General features: G+C 41.8%; 1 protein-coding gene and 1 long non-coding RNA gene across 2 annotated transcripts in view; both read left to right on the top strand.

The window, feature by feature from the left end:
* The first annotated feature begins 4655 nt into the window (after nucleotides 1–4655).
* The window catches only part of TMED10 (transmembrane p24 trafficking protein 10), a 38730-nt gene continuing 27950 nt past the window's right edge, over nucleotides 4656–15435 (top strand). The window contains exon 1 of the mRNA XM_003987847.6: nucleotides 4656–4940. Within this exon, the coding sequence (XP_003987896.1) occupies nucleotides 4716–4940 (225 nt within the window). The 5' untranslated portion in view covers nucleotides 4656–4715. The remainder of the gene's footprint in view (nucleotides 4941–15435) is intronic.
* Nucleotides 4976–15030, top strand: LOC109500923. The gene is made up of 3 exons (XR_002158791.2): nucleotides 4976–6715; nucleotides 13489–13663; nucleotides 13782–15030. It is a non-coding gene; the product is annotated as an uncharacterized LOC109500923 (long non-coding RNA).

Genomic DNA, 15435 nt, shown 5'->3' with positions numbered 1-15435 from the left:
GTGTTTATTGAGCAACTGCTCTATGTTGATGTGCTAAGTGCTTTATTTTAGGTTGTATCCTTTCATTCATTCATTCAGCAAGTATTTGTTGAGCACCCAGTATGTACAGGATATTGTACCTGGCTTAGGGATGTATCAGGCACAAAAAACAAAGACCTGGCTTTCTTAGAAGTAAAATGCAAGTAGGGCTGTGTGAAATTAACTAGAAAAGAAATATCAAGATACTCTTGATTATTAATGAGTACTATATAGATAATAAAACTAGACCACGTGATAGAAAATAACCTGGGGACAGGGTTACTTATGCAGGGTTGGCTTTCTAGAAGGAGACATTGGAGTTGGGACTTGAATGATGAAGAGCAGCCTGAAGAGTCCAGAGTCCATGGGACAAGTCTGGGAGACAGCACTCCAGGTAGAGAGTAAGTGCAAAGGCCCTGATGCAGGTAGGAGTTCAAACTGTCTGGAAGGCCATGTGACTATAGATAGGAGAGTGAATGGGTGCATGGTAGGAGGGATTGGACACTGGATGAAATGAGACTAGAGAGGTAGGCAAGAGCCAGACCACAGTAGCCTTTTGGGTTGTGATAAGGTATATGGGCTTTGTTCTGATTGATCTTATTTACTTTTTTTTCTTAATCATTAAAGGTGTATTAAGGAGAATAGTGGGACAAGAATGGAAGAAGAAATGACAATAGGGAGGATGCTTTCTTACCTAGGTGAGAGAAGCAAACTCTTTCTGTAAAGGATCACACAGTAAACATTTTAGGTTTTGTGAGCTATATAATCTCTGTCATAATACATTCTTCTCCTCTCTCTCCTGCTTCTCCTCCTCCTTTTTAGACAACCCTCTAAAAATGTAAAAACCATTAGTCTTGGGCGATACAAGAACAGGAGTTTGCATGCTGGATTTGGACTGTCTAGCTGGGCAGTAGTTTGCAAACCCCTGGCTTAGAGAGAAGTAGAAACTGACTGGCATATATTTAGGACACAGAATGGGTAGGACATGCTGATGAACTGGGTCTGTGTGGGGAGGGGGTAAGAGAAAGAGGAAACAAGGATGGCCTCAGTGAAGAAGTAGAAGGTGGTGCCATTTACTGAGATGGGGAAGAAGCACATTTGGGAGTGGGGGGAGAGGGGAAATTAAGAGTTAAGTATGAGTTGCCTATTAGTCATCCAATTTGGAGATGTCAAGTAAGGAGCCTGATATAGACTCTGGAGCTTAGAGGTCAGGGCTGGAAATCCACATTTGGGAATTGGGGAGTTATCAGACTATGGATGCATTTAAAGTCATGGGACTAAATGAGATCAACCCCCAAATGCAGCACAAAGGTTCCAGGAACAGGTCTTGGGAGACTTTAGAACTTAAGTCCTTGGAATCATTCTCTGGGTCAAAGACACATGACAAATATTGCCAAACGGCTTTCCAAAAGGGTCTTTTGCATCTTCACAAAACCCATCTTGTTTTAGCTGCTTAAATATACTCTATAAGTGGGCCTGTACACATGAATGGGCAGAGACACCAGAGTTAGGAATTCTTGACTGCTTCTGCATGGGAGTGGGGAGCCTCAAGCCACACTGGAGGATTCAGCTGGTTAAAGGAGGCATCGAGAAGGCAGAAGGCAGATGGCTAAAGCACTTCTAACCACAGAAAGGACTGTCCAAGGACTTCTAACCACAGAAACACCCAGCAAGTTTATCACAAATGCAGATTCTTAGTAAGAGTTCTGAATCACTGTCTGGGGTGAGGTGTGTTTTAAACATGCTCCCTCTCTATAAACAAAAGGTTGAAAAACCTGTGGCTTAGGGATAGTCCGGGTAAAGAGTATGTCCTGGTGACATCTATTCAGCTCCAGAGGCCCCAGGGGCTTCAGGAATCTTGGGAACCTGGGTCTGGCTGGGGAAGTTTCAGGATGATAGGACAGCAGAGACTGTTAGGCTAGGAAGAAACATTTTTTTCTGGTTGTGGGACACTTCCTGTTTGCTCTCCAATTCATGAGGCCTTTTCCCTGCAACAAATGAAAAATGGTACCTTCTTTAATGCAGACGTAGAGTTTAAAAGTTTGGGTTCCCTAGGAGTATCTACTCTGCCCTCTAGTTCCATAGCATAGAGGGGAGAATTTTTTTCCCCTGCATTTTATTGGTAAAATTGAAATTGTATCTACACTTTAGATACATCATGGATTAAATACATTTGTGTGAAAACAGCTAAGGAATAATTGAAGGAATTTGCTGTTAGGTCTTTTGCTAGAAGCTAAGGGATCAATATTGCATTTACTGAACCATTATTTATTGTGCCTTCTAAGTGCCAGGCCCTATTTTATTTTATTTATCTATCTATCTATCTATCTACCTATTTATTTACTTATTTTTAGTTTATGTATGCAAGCCCCAAGTGCAGCTCAGGGCACATTCCCATGACCAACTGTGAGATCATGACCCGAGCCAAAATCTAAAGTCAGACACTCAAACGACTGAGCCACCCAGGTGCCGAATCAGGCCCTATTTTAGATTCAGGAGATAAAGCAGTGAAAAAAATAGACAAAAATCTCAGCCCCTCACAAAACAGATACCTTAGTTAGGGAGACAGATTAATAAACAAGATAAATACGTACAGTGTATATAAAATAGTGGCGAGTGCTAGGAAGAAAAATGTGAAGGAGGGAAGGGGGACAAGAAATAGTTGGAGGCAGGATAAGTGAGAACATAGGACAAGAAAGTACACATGGGCTGTGACTTGGGAAAGTAACTCAATTTCCCTAGGTCTCAGTTTCTTCACCTGTAAAATAATAAATAATGGTACCTTCCTGAAGAAGGCTCAGGCCCTCAGACTGACTTTGTCACTTTTAAACAATGGGATCTGGAGTGTGAAAGATCTTTGGCCTCTCAGAACCTCAGTTTCCTCATCTGTAAAATGAATAGACTTGCCCAGCCTATGTCATATGGTGTTTGAAAATGTCAAGTGAGATAATTATATGAAAATATTTTTTAAAATAAGCTATTATATAAATGTAAGATAGAAATTAAAATACATGCATAGATAGAAATTAAAATACATGCATACACACACGCACGCGCGCACACACACACACACACACACACACAGGATTTTATGGGTTGCAAATCTTTGGCTGATGGTCAGCAGAGCATAAGGGCTGAGAATAAACAATGAATTGAATAACTCCTTGATACTGATTCCCTGCATGGGCAGGGAAAAGGCCAATGCAAATTATGAGGATGTACTGAGTAGACTAGCAATCTTATCTTAGATCGGGGATAAAATAATCAAACTAAATGTTCCTAAATGGACACCTCATAAAATAATTATTATATGGCATTTGTCAAATTTTAAAATGTTTTATAGCTCCTTTATGTTTGTTCTTGTTTTGTTTGTGGGACTTCAGTTCCAGGAAGAACTAGATGGACTGAAAGGAGTTATAAATACAGAACAATCATTTAAATTGCTAAAAGCAGATAGTCCAACTTCTGGGTATTTCTGTAGCTGATCAATGAACAGCAATCAAAGTAGATGATTCTAAACTTAGGCTCTTGTGTATTCCTTTTTCATCTTCATATTTTCTTCATTCCTGACTATTTGATAGCAATAGTGGTTAAATCAAAACATGTCGGTATTCATGCACGGTATAGTGTACCATCATCACATAGTAGGTACTCAATAAATATTTGATGAAAGAACATATGAGCGATTACCATGTACATTTACTTACTACAGACTAGCCTATTTGATCCCTAAAGTGTTTATGCATTAAAAACACGTAATTACTTGACAACGCTTATCTGGTAAATGGCATCGGCTCCATTTTTCAGACTGAACTAAAACAGTGTGCTTTATTCAATTTAGATGGAAAATACACGGGCACCAGACTGCTTCAGTCCGGTGGAGCCTTCAACTCTTGATCTCAGGGTTGTGGGTTCCAGCCCCCACCCTGGGTGCAGAGATTACTTAAAAATAAAATTTTAAAAAGAAAATACAAAATCCAAATTTCGTTGAATGTTACCTAACATAGTAGGTGCCTGAGGTTTACTAAATAAGATACACATTCAGAAAGCAGTTACTCCAGCAGTTACTGTGCTCAGGTGCACGATCTGTGTCTACGCCCAGCTCACATTCATCAGGTAACCCGTACACCTAATCTGAGATACTGGCTCCGCTCGCCTAATAGCCAAATTAGAATCTTTCCGCTCAGCCTCTCGAAGTTTTCTTCTCTAGTGCTCAACGTCCCAGTTGTCACCAAGGCAGCAAGGTGCTGGGAAGGCCCATCTGCCTGCGCCCCGCCCGGCGGGCCTTGGAGGCCGATGGGCGGGACTAAACAAGGGCCTTTGTGGCCGTTTCCTATTGGTGCTTGGTTGCTATGGTATCACCGACCTTAAAAACTCGCGGGCAGTATTTCCGGAAGTTAAAAAAGAATTACTTCCAGGGCTGCCCACACTTGTTACGGCTGACTGAGCGGTTACTAAGGTTAACAAAAATAAAACTTTTGAGGGAAACTTCTAGAAAACCGAATTTAGCCATTTTAATTTGTTGATATTACGTGGTATCATATCCTGTTTTCCCTTTCAAGAGATTTATCATATAGTCCTCGTTTATTTGCCAGTCTCCAAAATGGCGCTCACGGCATTCGGTCAGAGGTGAGTCACGTGGGACCTCCCGGTTCCGGCGCGGTAGAGGCCCAAGGAGGTGAACCGTCTCCGGCACCATGTCTGGTTTGTCTGGCCCACCAGCTCAGCGTGGCCCTTCCCCGTTAGCGGTGCTGGTTTTATTCCTGCTGGGCCCCAGCTCGGTGCTCGCCATCTCCTTTCATCTTCCCGTTAACTCCCGCAAGTGCCTCCGCGAGGAGATCCACAAGGACCTGCTGGTGACGGGCGCGTACGAGATCACCGACCAGTCTGGGGGCGCTGGCGGCCTGCGTACCCACCTCAAGGTGCGGCAGTGGGCGGCGCGGGGAGGGAAGACCGTAGGCGTCGACCGAGGATGGGGTGGGGGGGGGGCGGCCTGGGGCCTGGAGGGCGGCCTGGCCTCCCTGAGGCGCCATGGGTGCGCGGTCGAGACCGCCCCCTCATCCGGCTGGTCGGAGTTGGCGGGGCGGGGCGCCAATGCCAGGGAACCCTTACAAGGGCCGCGAGGCCTTGCTGGATGTGGTGACCGCAGAGCTTGGGCGGCCGCGACTTTGGTCGTGGTCGGGGTCCTGTAAGTGTTCCGGTCCTAGTTATCTTGAACTGGAACTTGTTTCTCCGAAGAGGCCTCTGCGTGTTGAGTATGTGTCGGGCTTGGCATCATCAGACCCCCTGAAACCTGCAAGAAAATCATGGAAGGGCTGAAGCTTACCGTGAATAATAAAACCCGTTATTTGTTGAGCATTAGCTGTGTGTCAGGTCCTGTGCCACGTTACATATGATACTGTTTAGTTCGTTACCGTTGGTTTCATCTTCCACGTGAGCAGACTGAGGCTTAGAGCGATGTAGAATAAATTGATGTCCGAGCTGGAATTCTTGGTTTGGGAGTTCAGTAAGGTGAAAGAAAAGGACTGCAGTCTTACACTCGCCTTGCTTTTTATTTGTAATACCTGTGATTGGTTAAAGTCGATCGTTGGTCACAAAATGGTCACTCTGTAGTATTTTCTTTAATGGTACCCCAGAGTTTGGATTTGGCCAATTTTTATGCAAGATTTCAGCAGTATTCGTTGATGGTGACAAACTACTACCGTAATGCCAGTTTGGCCCTCTTGTGCCATTAGGATGACCAGCGCTGTCTTTGAAAAGTTAATATAACAGGATACCCATAAAGCTTTGCTTGTTTTATTCATTCGGGATAAGCGCACAGTTTGTTAAGAAAAATGGGTCTTAGACTGAAGAGGAAGAAACCTTTTTACTTTCTAATAGAGCTTCGGGTATAGTAAGACCATAATTTATGTTGAAGGTATTGGAACCCAGTAGTGGTAATTATTTATATTTTATTTGGGAGATATAAACTATTTTTAGGGGTTTGCTCAGTGACCTTTTCTTTCATTATTCTCTTCAGATACCAAACTTCTGTCTGACCAAGAAAGCTGTGATCATATAATTTCAGAGGTTTAGATACAGTGTTTTGAGAGTCATGCTGCTGACTCCTCGAAGGATGTAGTGCATAGAATAAGAGAATTTGAGCAATAAAGGAGATGTTACTCTCATCGCCAGTGTTGTCCCCTCTGATTTATATTTATATTTTGAAACCCTTCAGTGGCTCACTGTTGCTCATCTGATAAAGTTTAAATTTTCCTGCGTGCTCTGTAGCGCTCTTTATGATCTCTTTCTGGAGCTTTATGTATTTGGTCACTCCCCATTTTGCATTTTAGGTATGAGCCACCCTGAACAGTACCCTGAACTTATTTTCATCTGATAGTGTAGCTATTTGTCTTTATACCTTGTCTTTCTTATTAGATTGTTAGTATTCTGAGGGCAGGAATTATTTTCATGTTCATATTTTCCAGAATCTCAAGCATTTGGCCTGCCTTCTAGTAAGCCGTTAATAAATACAGGAAGCATAGTTTAGCTTTATGGCCTCATGTGAATTATATCGCCTCCAAGACTGCTGGAGACACCTCAACAAAACTAACATTTTGCCATCACTCAGTTGGTCTCCCCACGTGTGCTTCGTTCTCTTGCTTCTAACCAGCTTAATTGGATTACTCCTGGGATCCTAAACCCAAATAAATGCCAGGTAGGCAACATAAATGAATGAATTGGGACAGATATGATTATAAACAGTGGCAGTGATGATACCTGGGAGACGCTGGGAACTGTTAATTTGGGGTAGCCAGTACCGGTCTCTTGATGTAGGCCTTGATACCACATCTAATTTTTCACATGAAGTCAGAAATCCAGGTTTTGATGTGAAATCTCCTGATTTTTAAATGTCATCAACTGATTCAAATTGGTTTGGTTATGGTTTGTTTGCAGTTTTATAGAGAAGAGTATGGTCAGTCCACCATAAATACAGTACCCAGACTCAATACTTCTCAGGGTCTTGCCACACTTGTTTCATCGAAACTGCCTCTCCTTCTCATTTTATGCTGAATTTTTTTTAATGTTTATTTTTGAGAGAGAGAAAGCAAGCACGAGTGGGGGAGGGGCTGAAAGAGGGCGGGGAACCGAGGATCTGAAGCAGGCCCTGCGCTGATGGCAGAGAGCCCGACGCGGGGCTCAAACTCACGAACCAAGAGATCGCGACCTGAGCCGGAAGTTGGATGCTTAACCAAAGTCGGATGCTTAACCGACTGACCCGCCCTAGTGCCCGTATGCCGAATTGTTTTAAAGTAAATCCCAGAAATGGTATTTCAGTCTTGCACGCTTCAGCATGAATTCCTTTAAGCACGTAGTCACGGTGTTATGTGGCTATACTCACTCCTCACAAAATTAATAATGCTATCCAGTAGTACTCAATTCATATTCAGGTTTCTCCACTTGTCTCAGAAATATGTTTTTAAATTAATTTCTTAGATCTCTCAAGTCTTTAATCGAGTCTTGGCAGTTGTATTGTCAGTTGTCCGTAAAATGTCCTACACTGCGGCTTTGTCTGTTTACTTCCTGGAGGTATCATCCAAACAGTTCTGCTCCCCGTGTTTCTTGTAAAAGGAATCAGCTCTAAAGATGTGCTGCGGTTAGTTTCAGGTTTATCTTTTTGGTGAAGAGTACTTCGTGGGTGCTGTATGCCTCATGCGGCATCGCAGCAAAGCACACAGTACTTTCTGTGCCTCTCAGTGCTAAGATTGATCAGTGGGTTCACCTTTGTGTTAGCGTCCTACTGCTGCTGTAACAAATCACCACAAACTCAGTAGCTTAAAACGAGACACATTTATTTATCTGACAATTCGGAGGTTAGAAGTCATAAAATCAAGGTGTCAACAAAGCTGTGTTGTTTCTGAAGACTCTAGGTGAGGGAATCCATTTCCTTGTCTTTTCCAGCATCTAGAGACTGCCTGCATCCCTTAGTTGGTGACCCTTCCCCCATCCTCAGAGCCTGTAATAAGTATCTCTAAATCTTGCTTTTTCTCCCTCTTTCCCACCGTCTCTCTCCCCCTCCCTCCTCTGCTTCCATCCATCATCTCCTTCTGATTTCCCTGCTTCTCTCTTTCCCTTATAAGGACCCTTGTGATAATCTCCTTATCACAGACCCTAATTTAATCACACTTGCAAACCCCCTTTTGCCATGTACTATAACATTCATGGGTTCTGAGGATTAGGGTGTAGACATCTTTGGAGAGGTGGGCATTATTCTGCCTACCTAAGGTGGTAGCAGCCCAAAGTCTCCATTGTAAAGCTTCTCATCATTCTTTTACTTCTGAGTCTATTGCTGACTGTTGTGTGAATTTATTGTTTCATTAAGGTTGTGTAATGATGATTTTCTAATTTTGTTATTCCTTCCGTATTTACTAGCTGGAATTCTTTTTTTAATTTTTAATGTTTATTTGTTTTTAAGAGAGAGAGAGACAGAGTGCAAACAGGGGAGGGGCAGAGAGAGGAAGACACAGAATCCAAAGCAGGCTCCAGGCTCTGAGCTCTCAGCATGGAGTCTGATGGGGGCTCGAACCCACGAACCACACTCTGATGTGGGGCTTGAACCCATGAACCACGAGATCATGACCTGAGCTGAAGTCAGACGCTTCACTGACTGAGCCACCCAGGTGTCCCTTAGCTGGAATTATTCTTAAAGAATGCATCAACTTTTAAAACCATTTGGTTACCCTAAAATTTTTAATTCATGTAGAAAAGGCAGGATAAATGCAGAATTCATTCCTTCTAATTGACAATTTTCAGAGTAAGAGAGAGTTGCCTTTGTCATTTCGAATGTAGTCTGAAGAAGGTGTTATTTTAATGAAGTATTATACTGAAATCATTTTTTGTTATTTCCATTTTTAGAGTCATTGTTTTTATCACTTGCATTCTTTCTTTAGGCTCACATGTCCCTCTGGTTCCTGTAGCCTTTTATTTTAACACAACCCCATTGGGGTTTGATAGCTTCCCTGTTTTGTGGAACAAGGTATCCTAGGCTCATCTTTCGTCTGCACAACCACTGACCTGGAAGTGGCGGTTCCTCCAAAGAGTTCTGTCCATTTTTGTGGGGAATGGTATTTTAGAGACCACAAGCTGGGTGTCATTTTAAAAAATGTAATATACTGTTCAGGCCACAGAACACTTTTGTGGGCTTGATCCAGCCCCTTATCACGGTTTGCAACCTTTTTTCATAGCATCTATTCACTTTCTTTTAAATTTTGACCACTTGTGCCCCACACTCTGCCCAAGGATTCTCTGTGCATCATTTCTGCTTCTGAAGTATACCTCTTGAGTGAGAGAATCTGATTGGTTCAGCTCTTTTTTATACGCCAGGCCACATTTCAGGTTTCTCACAGCCTACTGACTGTCTTCTCTTTGGTGGTTTGTCCATCCTTGGTTCAAGCAGCCATGGTTTGGGCTGAGGTTAAGAGGGGAGCTGGAGGCTTTCTGTAGGGTAAAATTTAGCCAACCGGACTTGGCATTTCGTTGTTGCTCTGAATAAGGCAGTCTCTCTCATAAGGGTCTTTGTGAATATAGTGCCTCGATTGGCCTAATGCACTTTCTTCCTGTCAGGGAGTACCTTAATGTCCAGCGAATATATCAATGTTTTCATGTATCACTGTATGTTGTAGTTCTGTGTTTATATACACAGTTTTGTGTTTTCTTACATAGACTCTAAACTCCTTGAGCAGAGATTGTATTTCATTCGCCATTGAAGTGCCTGTCTAATACAGTGCCTGGCACATAGTACATAGTAGGAGTTCAACATCAGAAATTAATGGACAAATGAATTGGCAGTGTCCTAGCCGTATCTCTGATTTTTTTTCTCCTCTTCCTTCCTCTTCATGTCTTTCCTCCCACTCCTGAGTCCAACCGTACTGAACCTCGTGCAGTTCCTTGAATGCAGTGTTCTCTTAATCCGGACCAGTGTTTGGCTGCACACCCCTTGTGTGTGCCTTCTTTATAACCTGTTTGACATGGCACTTTTGATGTAGCATGGTGCTTACTTTGTGAAGTCTTTTGTGTCTGATTCATCCCTGTGTCTTTAAGTTCAATGTACTGTATACTCGTTATTCTACAACTGAGTCAAGTATATTAGCCTTATTAAATAAGAGTTGAGTGGAAAGACCCTGGATGTGGAGTTAGATTTGAGTTCAAATCTCAGCAACTCCACCACTTAAATGGTGTATGGTCTCGAGGGTATTACTTAACCCTTCTCCTTGAGTCCCTGATACGTAACAGGGTGATGATAGATCTCATAGAAGTGTTGGAAGGACTAATTGAGGTGGTTCTTTATTATTCAGGGGATTATTCAGGTCATATATATTATTACTCTTTTCTTTCCTCTCTTCTGAATGAAAATTGCTAACCTGACTCCCCTGTCGTATGTCATTGCAGTGACCTGATAAAGAATGTTATGAGAAGAATTCTGAGGATTTTGTTTGTGATTCTCCTATTCATGCAATGAATATTTTAATATTTAATATATGCCAGACCTAGCTGGGGAAATGGGGATGGAGAGCAGACGAAACCCTTGAGTTCTAGTTGGAAACAAAAACAGGTTAAAAAAACACACACAGTTGCAGCTAGTGACAAGTACTATAAAGAAAAATCAAACACTAGGGGGTAGGGAGTAACAGAGGGGTAGAGCATCTGAGTGGTCAGGGAAGGCTTCTCTGAATGGAAATGGATTGAAATGATGGGCGGGACTCTAAAGATTTCTGCTTCAGGCCTATATTAAGATGTGTTTTGTGCTGAGATTTCCAGTGAATTTATCCCATACCACCCTTCCCTGGTTGTTTTTTTTTTTTTTTTTTTTTTTTTTTCCCCACAAAATGAGGCTAACTCAGGCTGAACAGTATCAGATTTAAAGACTTTGCTATACAAAATTGAAGCAGGATGTATTGACTCATCATTTATAGTGAATATAGAAATTTTTTCATTGCTTCAGGCCCATAATAAGAAGCCTGTTGTAGGAACTCAGAATCTCAACTCTGTTGATTTTGAATTGAAAACCACATTTTCATTAAGACTAGATGATATCATAATAGTTTAATAAGCTCCAATACCATTTATCATTTAGAATGCTTATTAATAGTGCAAATTGGAGGATGAATTAGTTTTAGGTGATGAGATGAGTTGTTGCCTAAGGGTGATTTGTACATTACAAATAGTTTACAGAGTGCAAAAAGCAGTTGTGAAGAGTTGTCATAATCATCACCCAAAAGGAAAGAAAAGCCTAATGGTAATAATTGAAATGATTTATACTTTTTCAGCCTCTTCCAAATAATCTAATTGGTCTAGCTTTTTTTTCATTGTCATTTTTTCAAGAGTGCTAATGCTAATTAATAGTTCATTTTGCTAAATGTAATTATTTTTTATTTGGATGTTATACCCAGTTGTGGTGCCAATCTTTCCCAACTAGCTTATAGATGAGAAAGCCAAACAGATCATTTGAGGAGTTCAGCCTTGAGTCATAGGCCTATCATAATTTAAGCCTAAAAATGATCAAGAAGGATCTTGGCGGCTGGGAAACCATGGCTTTTAACTGTTTCCACCCCCAACTGAAAGCTGTATGAAAGATTGGGGGGGGGGTGTACATATATATATATATATATATATATATATATATATATATGATAGAGTTTTTAGATTACTTTATTTGGAACAGTTATTTCCATTTATTATTACTGGCATCTATACTGAGAACTGATCTTTTTCTGTTGAGAAAAATCTGTCTCTTTTAGGTTTACATGTGATGTGATTATCATCCAGTGGGTTAGAAACAGTTCAATAAATAGGTGGTTTGGTACAGAAGGCCAATTGGTACATTAACATTTAATAGTGTTAAAAGCTAGTTTTTGTATTATATTCTCATTTCTGACCTTGTGTTTCCTTCTCTCTAAAAGTTAAACATCATGTTACTTCATTTAAATTTCTCTTATTTGGTGAAAAGTTGTCTACAGCCTTCTCTGTTTTGAACTGACCTAGAGAAGGGGCTGCTTAGATGTTGAAATTGGTGAGGCGCCTGGGTGGCTCAGTCTGTTGAGCTTCCCACTTGATTTCAGCTCAGGTCATGATTCCAGAGTTGTATCGAGCCCCATGTCCGGCTCAGCACTGAGCATGGAGCCTGCTTGGGATATCCTTCTCCCGCCCCCCACACCCCACTTGTGCTCTTTCTCTCTCTAATAAAAATAAATAAATAAAAATAAAATTGAAATTGCTATGCCATGTCTTTATGATGATTTCTGGAGACTGTGCCTAGTTTCTAGGAAAATGGAAAAGATTTATAAAGGTAATCTAGCGGGTACAGTGTCTTCTATGCTGTTTCTTGTGTGAATTGCTGACTGGTGGTTGATCCTGAGCCATTGCCCCCATATGCATACTCAGTCTGGCAGCCTGGACAAGTAGAGCCCTCTGTGAAATCAGCTAGCTGGCCACGGACCAGAATTTGGGCTCCCAAACAAGCCTCCAACTTGAGGGAGGTTGATGTCATCTGCTTTATCCTGTGCCCCCAACCTCATTGTTCAACGTAATGTGTGGGAAATCAAGGGACTAGTTGTTAAGAAAGAACAAGGCTTTGTTTGTGCCTGAAAGGGTCACGCTGGAGGTTTTTACCGTAAATAACTTTGGAACAGTATGAAAAAAAACATTTGATCTGGCTTCACCCCCGCAGTAGTATTGTTAGGGCAGCAACTGCTCTTTCGTTCTCATTCCCCTCCCTTCCTCCCTCTTTCTTACTTTCTTCCCCCAACTTCTCCTCCCTCCCATCACACCCACCCCCCCATCCCTCCACCCCCACCCAGTCACACATGACTATGTTGAGTTAATGTAGCAAATGCTGATAGAAGCAGGAAGAGAGCATCTATCCATTATCATATATAGTGCCTGGAAATTTCCTATCGCTCTCTCTTTTTTTTTTTTTTTTTTAATTTAAGTTTGTTTATTTATTTTGAGAGAGACAGAGATAGCACAAGTGGCGGGGGGGGGGGGGGTTGAGGGTGGTTGTGCAGAGAGTGAGGAAGAGAGAATCCCAAGCAGGCTAGACACTGACAGTGCAGATCGCAACCCACAAACCAAGAGGTAATGACCTGAGCCGAAATCAAGATGCTTAACCAACTGAGCCACCCAAGCACCCCTGGAAATTTCTCATTTCTAGTTTTCAACACTTCTACAAGTTGCCTCAAGCAATACTATGCCGCACTGCATCATTGTTGAATTGTGTTGGAAGTTTGAAAGAAGCTAGTGTTGTTTAATGCTGCTTGAGGCCTTTCTAAGTTTGACTTTGTTCTGGTTAGAATCTACATGTGATCCTTGGATTTCAGGGATGCAGTCGGTAGACTTGGTTGGTACTTGCTCTTGCTTGAAAGATCAGGGTAAATTCATTTTATGCCCGTTAGATATATAGCTTCTAGGCCATCCGTTGCCTGTGTTCTTCAGGTTTGAAAACATCGGTGACTTGTGGTAGCTCACCTTTCCTGTGGTGATGGGAGATGATGAAGTGTCTATGTGATGAGATGAAGTGAGGTGAATGACAGGCATTGTGAAGTAGCACCAGGCTACGAACATGCATCTGAAGGAGGGTCATCTGCTTCCGTACTACAGCGGGCTACAGGTAAGGGAGCCACAGAAAAGGAAACCAAGGATGAGGGGAGACTGCTGTGCTGTTTTTCCAGTCTAAAAGTACAGCATCTTCAGTGACTTGGTGTTCTCTCTGCTTTTTTATGTCTTAGGGTAGTAGATCCCATGGCTCAAGATTCACTTGTGAACTTTTACCAAAAGAAGAGTAGAGGCAGGCCTGCAACCGCAGATCATGCACACACAGTCCTGTCTTGCCCTCCCCTCGCCCTGCACCTAAGGTTGTTGGGTCCTGCTTGTAGGTTATTACTTGGCAGGTTAAAAAAAAAAAAAAACCACATGCCAGAAATGCTGCTGTCATCTTGTATTTCTTACTGTAGCTTGTTAGCAACTAAAAGGTTTCATTGAATCCTTGCTTCTTCGGACATTTTGTCTTCAGGTTCCAAATCTTGCTGCTGCTTCCTTGAGAATTTTGCCTTTTGTCTTTTTCTCTTTCCACGCGGTAACTATTTGGGCCATAATTATCCCTGAGTTTAGTCAGGATAGTGTACTTTATAATATAGTTTGCCATCTAGTAACACTATTAGGTCGAAAGTATGGTTAGTGACCCAAATGTTTGTGGAGTTCTGAGTTACAACTAACAAATAGTTACCATCATGAGAAGAGGACAGTAATAGTAACACTTGAGTGCTTGCCACATGCCAGACGCTCTTCTAGGCACTTTGCATGTGTTGAATGAATTAATTAACCAATTTATTTATTTATTATTTTTTATACCTGTATTAAATTTAATCCTCCCAATAATCTCACAGAGTATGTGCTACTGTCCTTATTTGACATATGAAGAACAGAGAGAGTAAGGAATATACCCAAAACTTGACAGCTAGTGAGTGGCACAGTTGTGATTTGATCACAGACCTGAGGTCTGACTCTAGAACATTCAGTCTGTTATCCTGTACTGTCTTTCAAAGGGAGAAAAGGATACGTGTTTCTGTTTTAGTTCATTCTTGTCATTGTATAGAACTTGTACAAGGGTCCTGATGTTTCTAAATTCCTGAGTTAGTCATTCAGAAGCTATAATGATAGTTACCTTTAAAATAATATGCACACACTGTATAGTCAAGTGTTCTACCACAGACTGATTGTCAACCTGAAGAAGACAGAGTCCAAGTAGGAGCCTAATTGAAGGAAATCACATCGTCAGATTTTCACCATCTACGGCAAAGCTGCAAGCTGATTGACCTCTGCTGCTATGGTAGCCTTCCTGGAAAAGACGCATGGGTTTGTTTGTTTGTTTGTTTGTTTGTTTAATTTGAGAGAGATTGTGTACACGAGCAGGGGAGAGGGGCAGAGGGAGAGAGAAAGAGAATCCCAAGCAGGCTCTATGCTAAGCGTGGAGCCTGATGCCCACCCAGCTCGATCCCACGACCTGGGATCATGACCTGAGCCGAAATCAAGAGTCAGATGCTCAACAGACCCAGGTGCCCCTGTTTTGTTTTGCTTTGTTTTGTTTTTTAAACATTTTCTTGGGATTGGTGGGGTATGGAGCTGATTCAGCAAATGAAAGCAATGTGTGACCTGTGTCAATACAAAGACAGACTTGCCACCTTCCCTGTGGATCATATGTTATTTTACAGGAGTAGATATGGACTTTGTCCAAAATAACTATTTGTATGTCCCTCATTAAAGTTTGTGAAAATGCTTGATGCTGGCTTGGCTCTGAGTAGCCTATAAATTTCTTGAGAATCTGCAGACACATGTGTATATATGCATTTGATTTCATCTTTCTGGATAGTATTTTTTAAAACA

The sequence above is a fragment of the Felis catus genome, chromosome B3 (assembly GCF_018350175.1).
Source record: "Felis catus isolate Fca126 chromosome B3, F.catus_Fca126_mat1.0, whole genome shotgun sequence".
Lineage (NCBI taxonomy): Eukaryota > Metazoa > Chordata > Mammalia > Carnivora > Felidae > Felis > Felis catus.
This window is presented reverse-complemented; position numbering and strand designations above follow the sequence as displayed.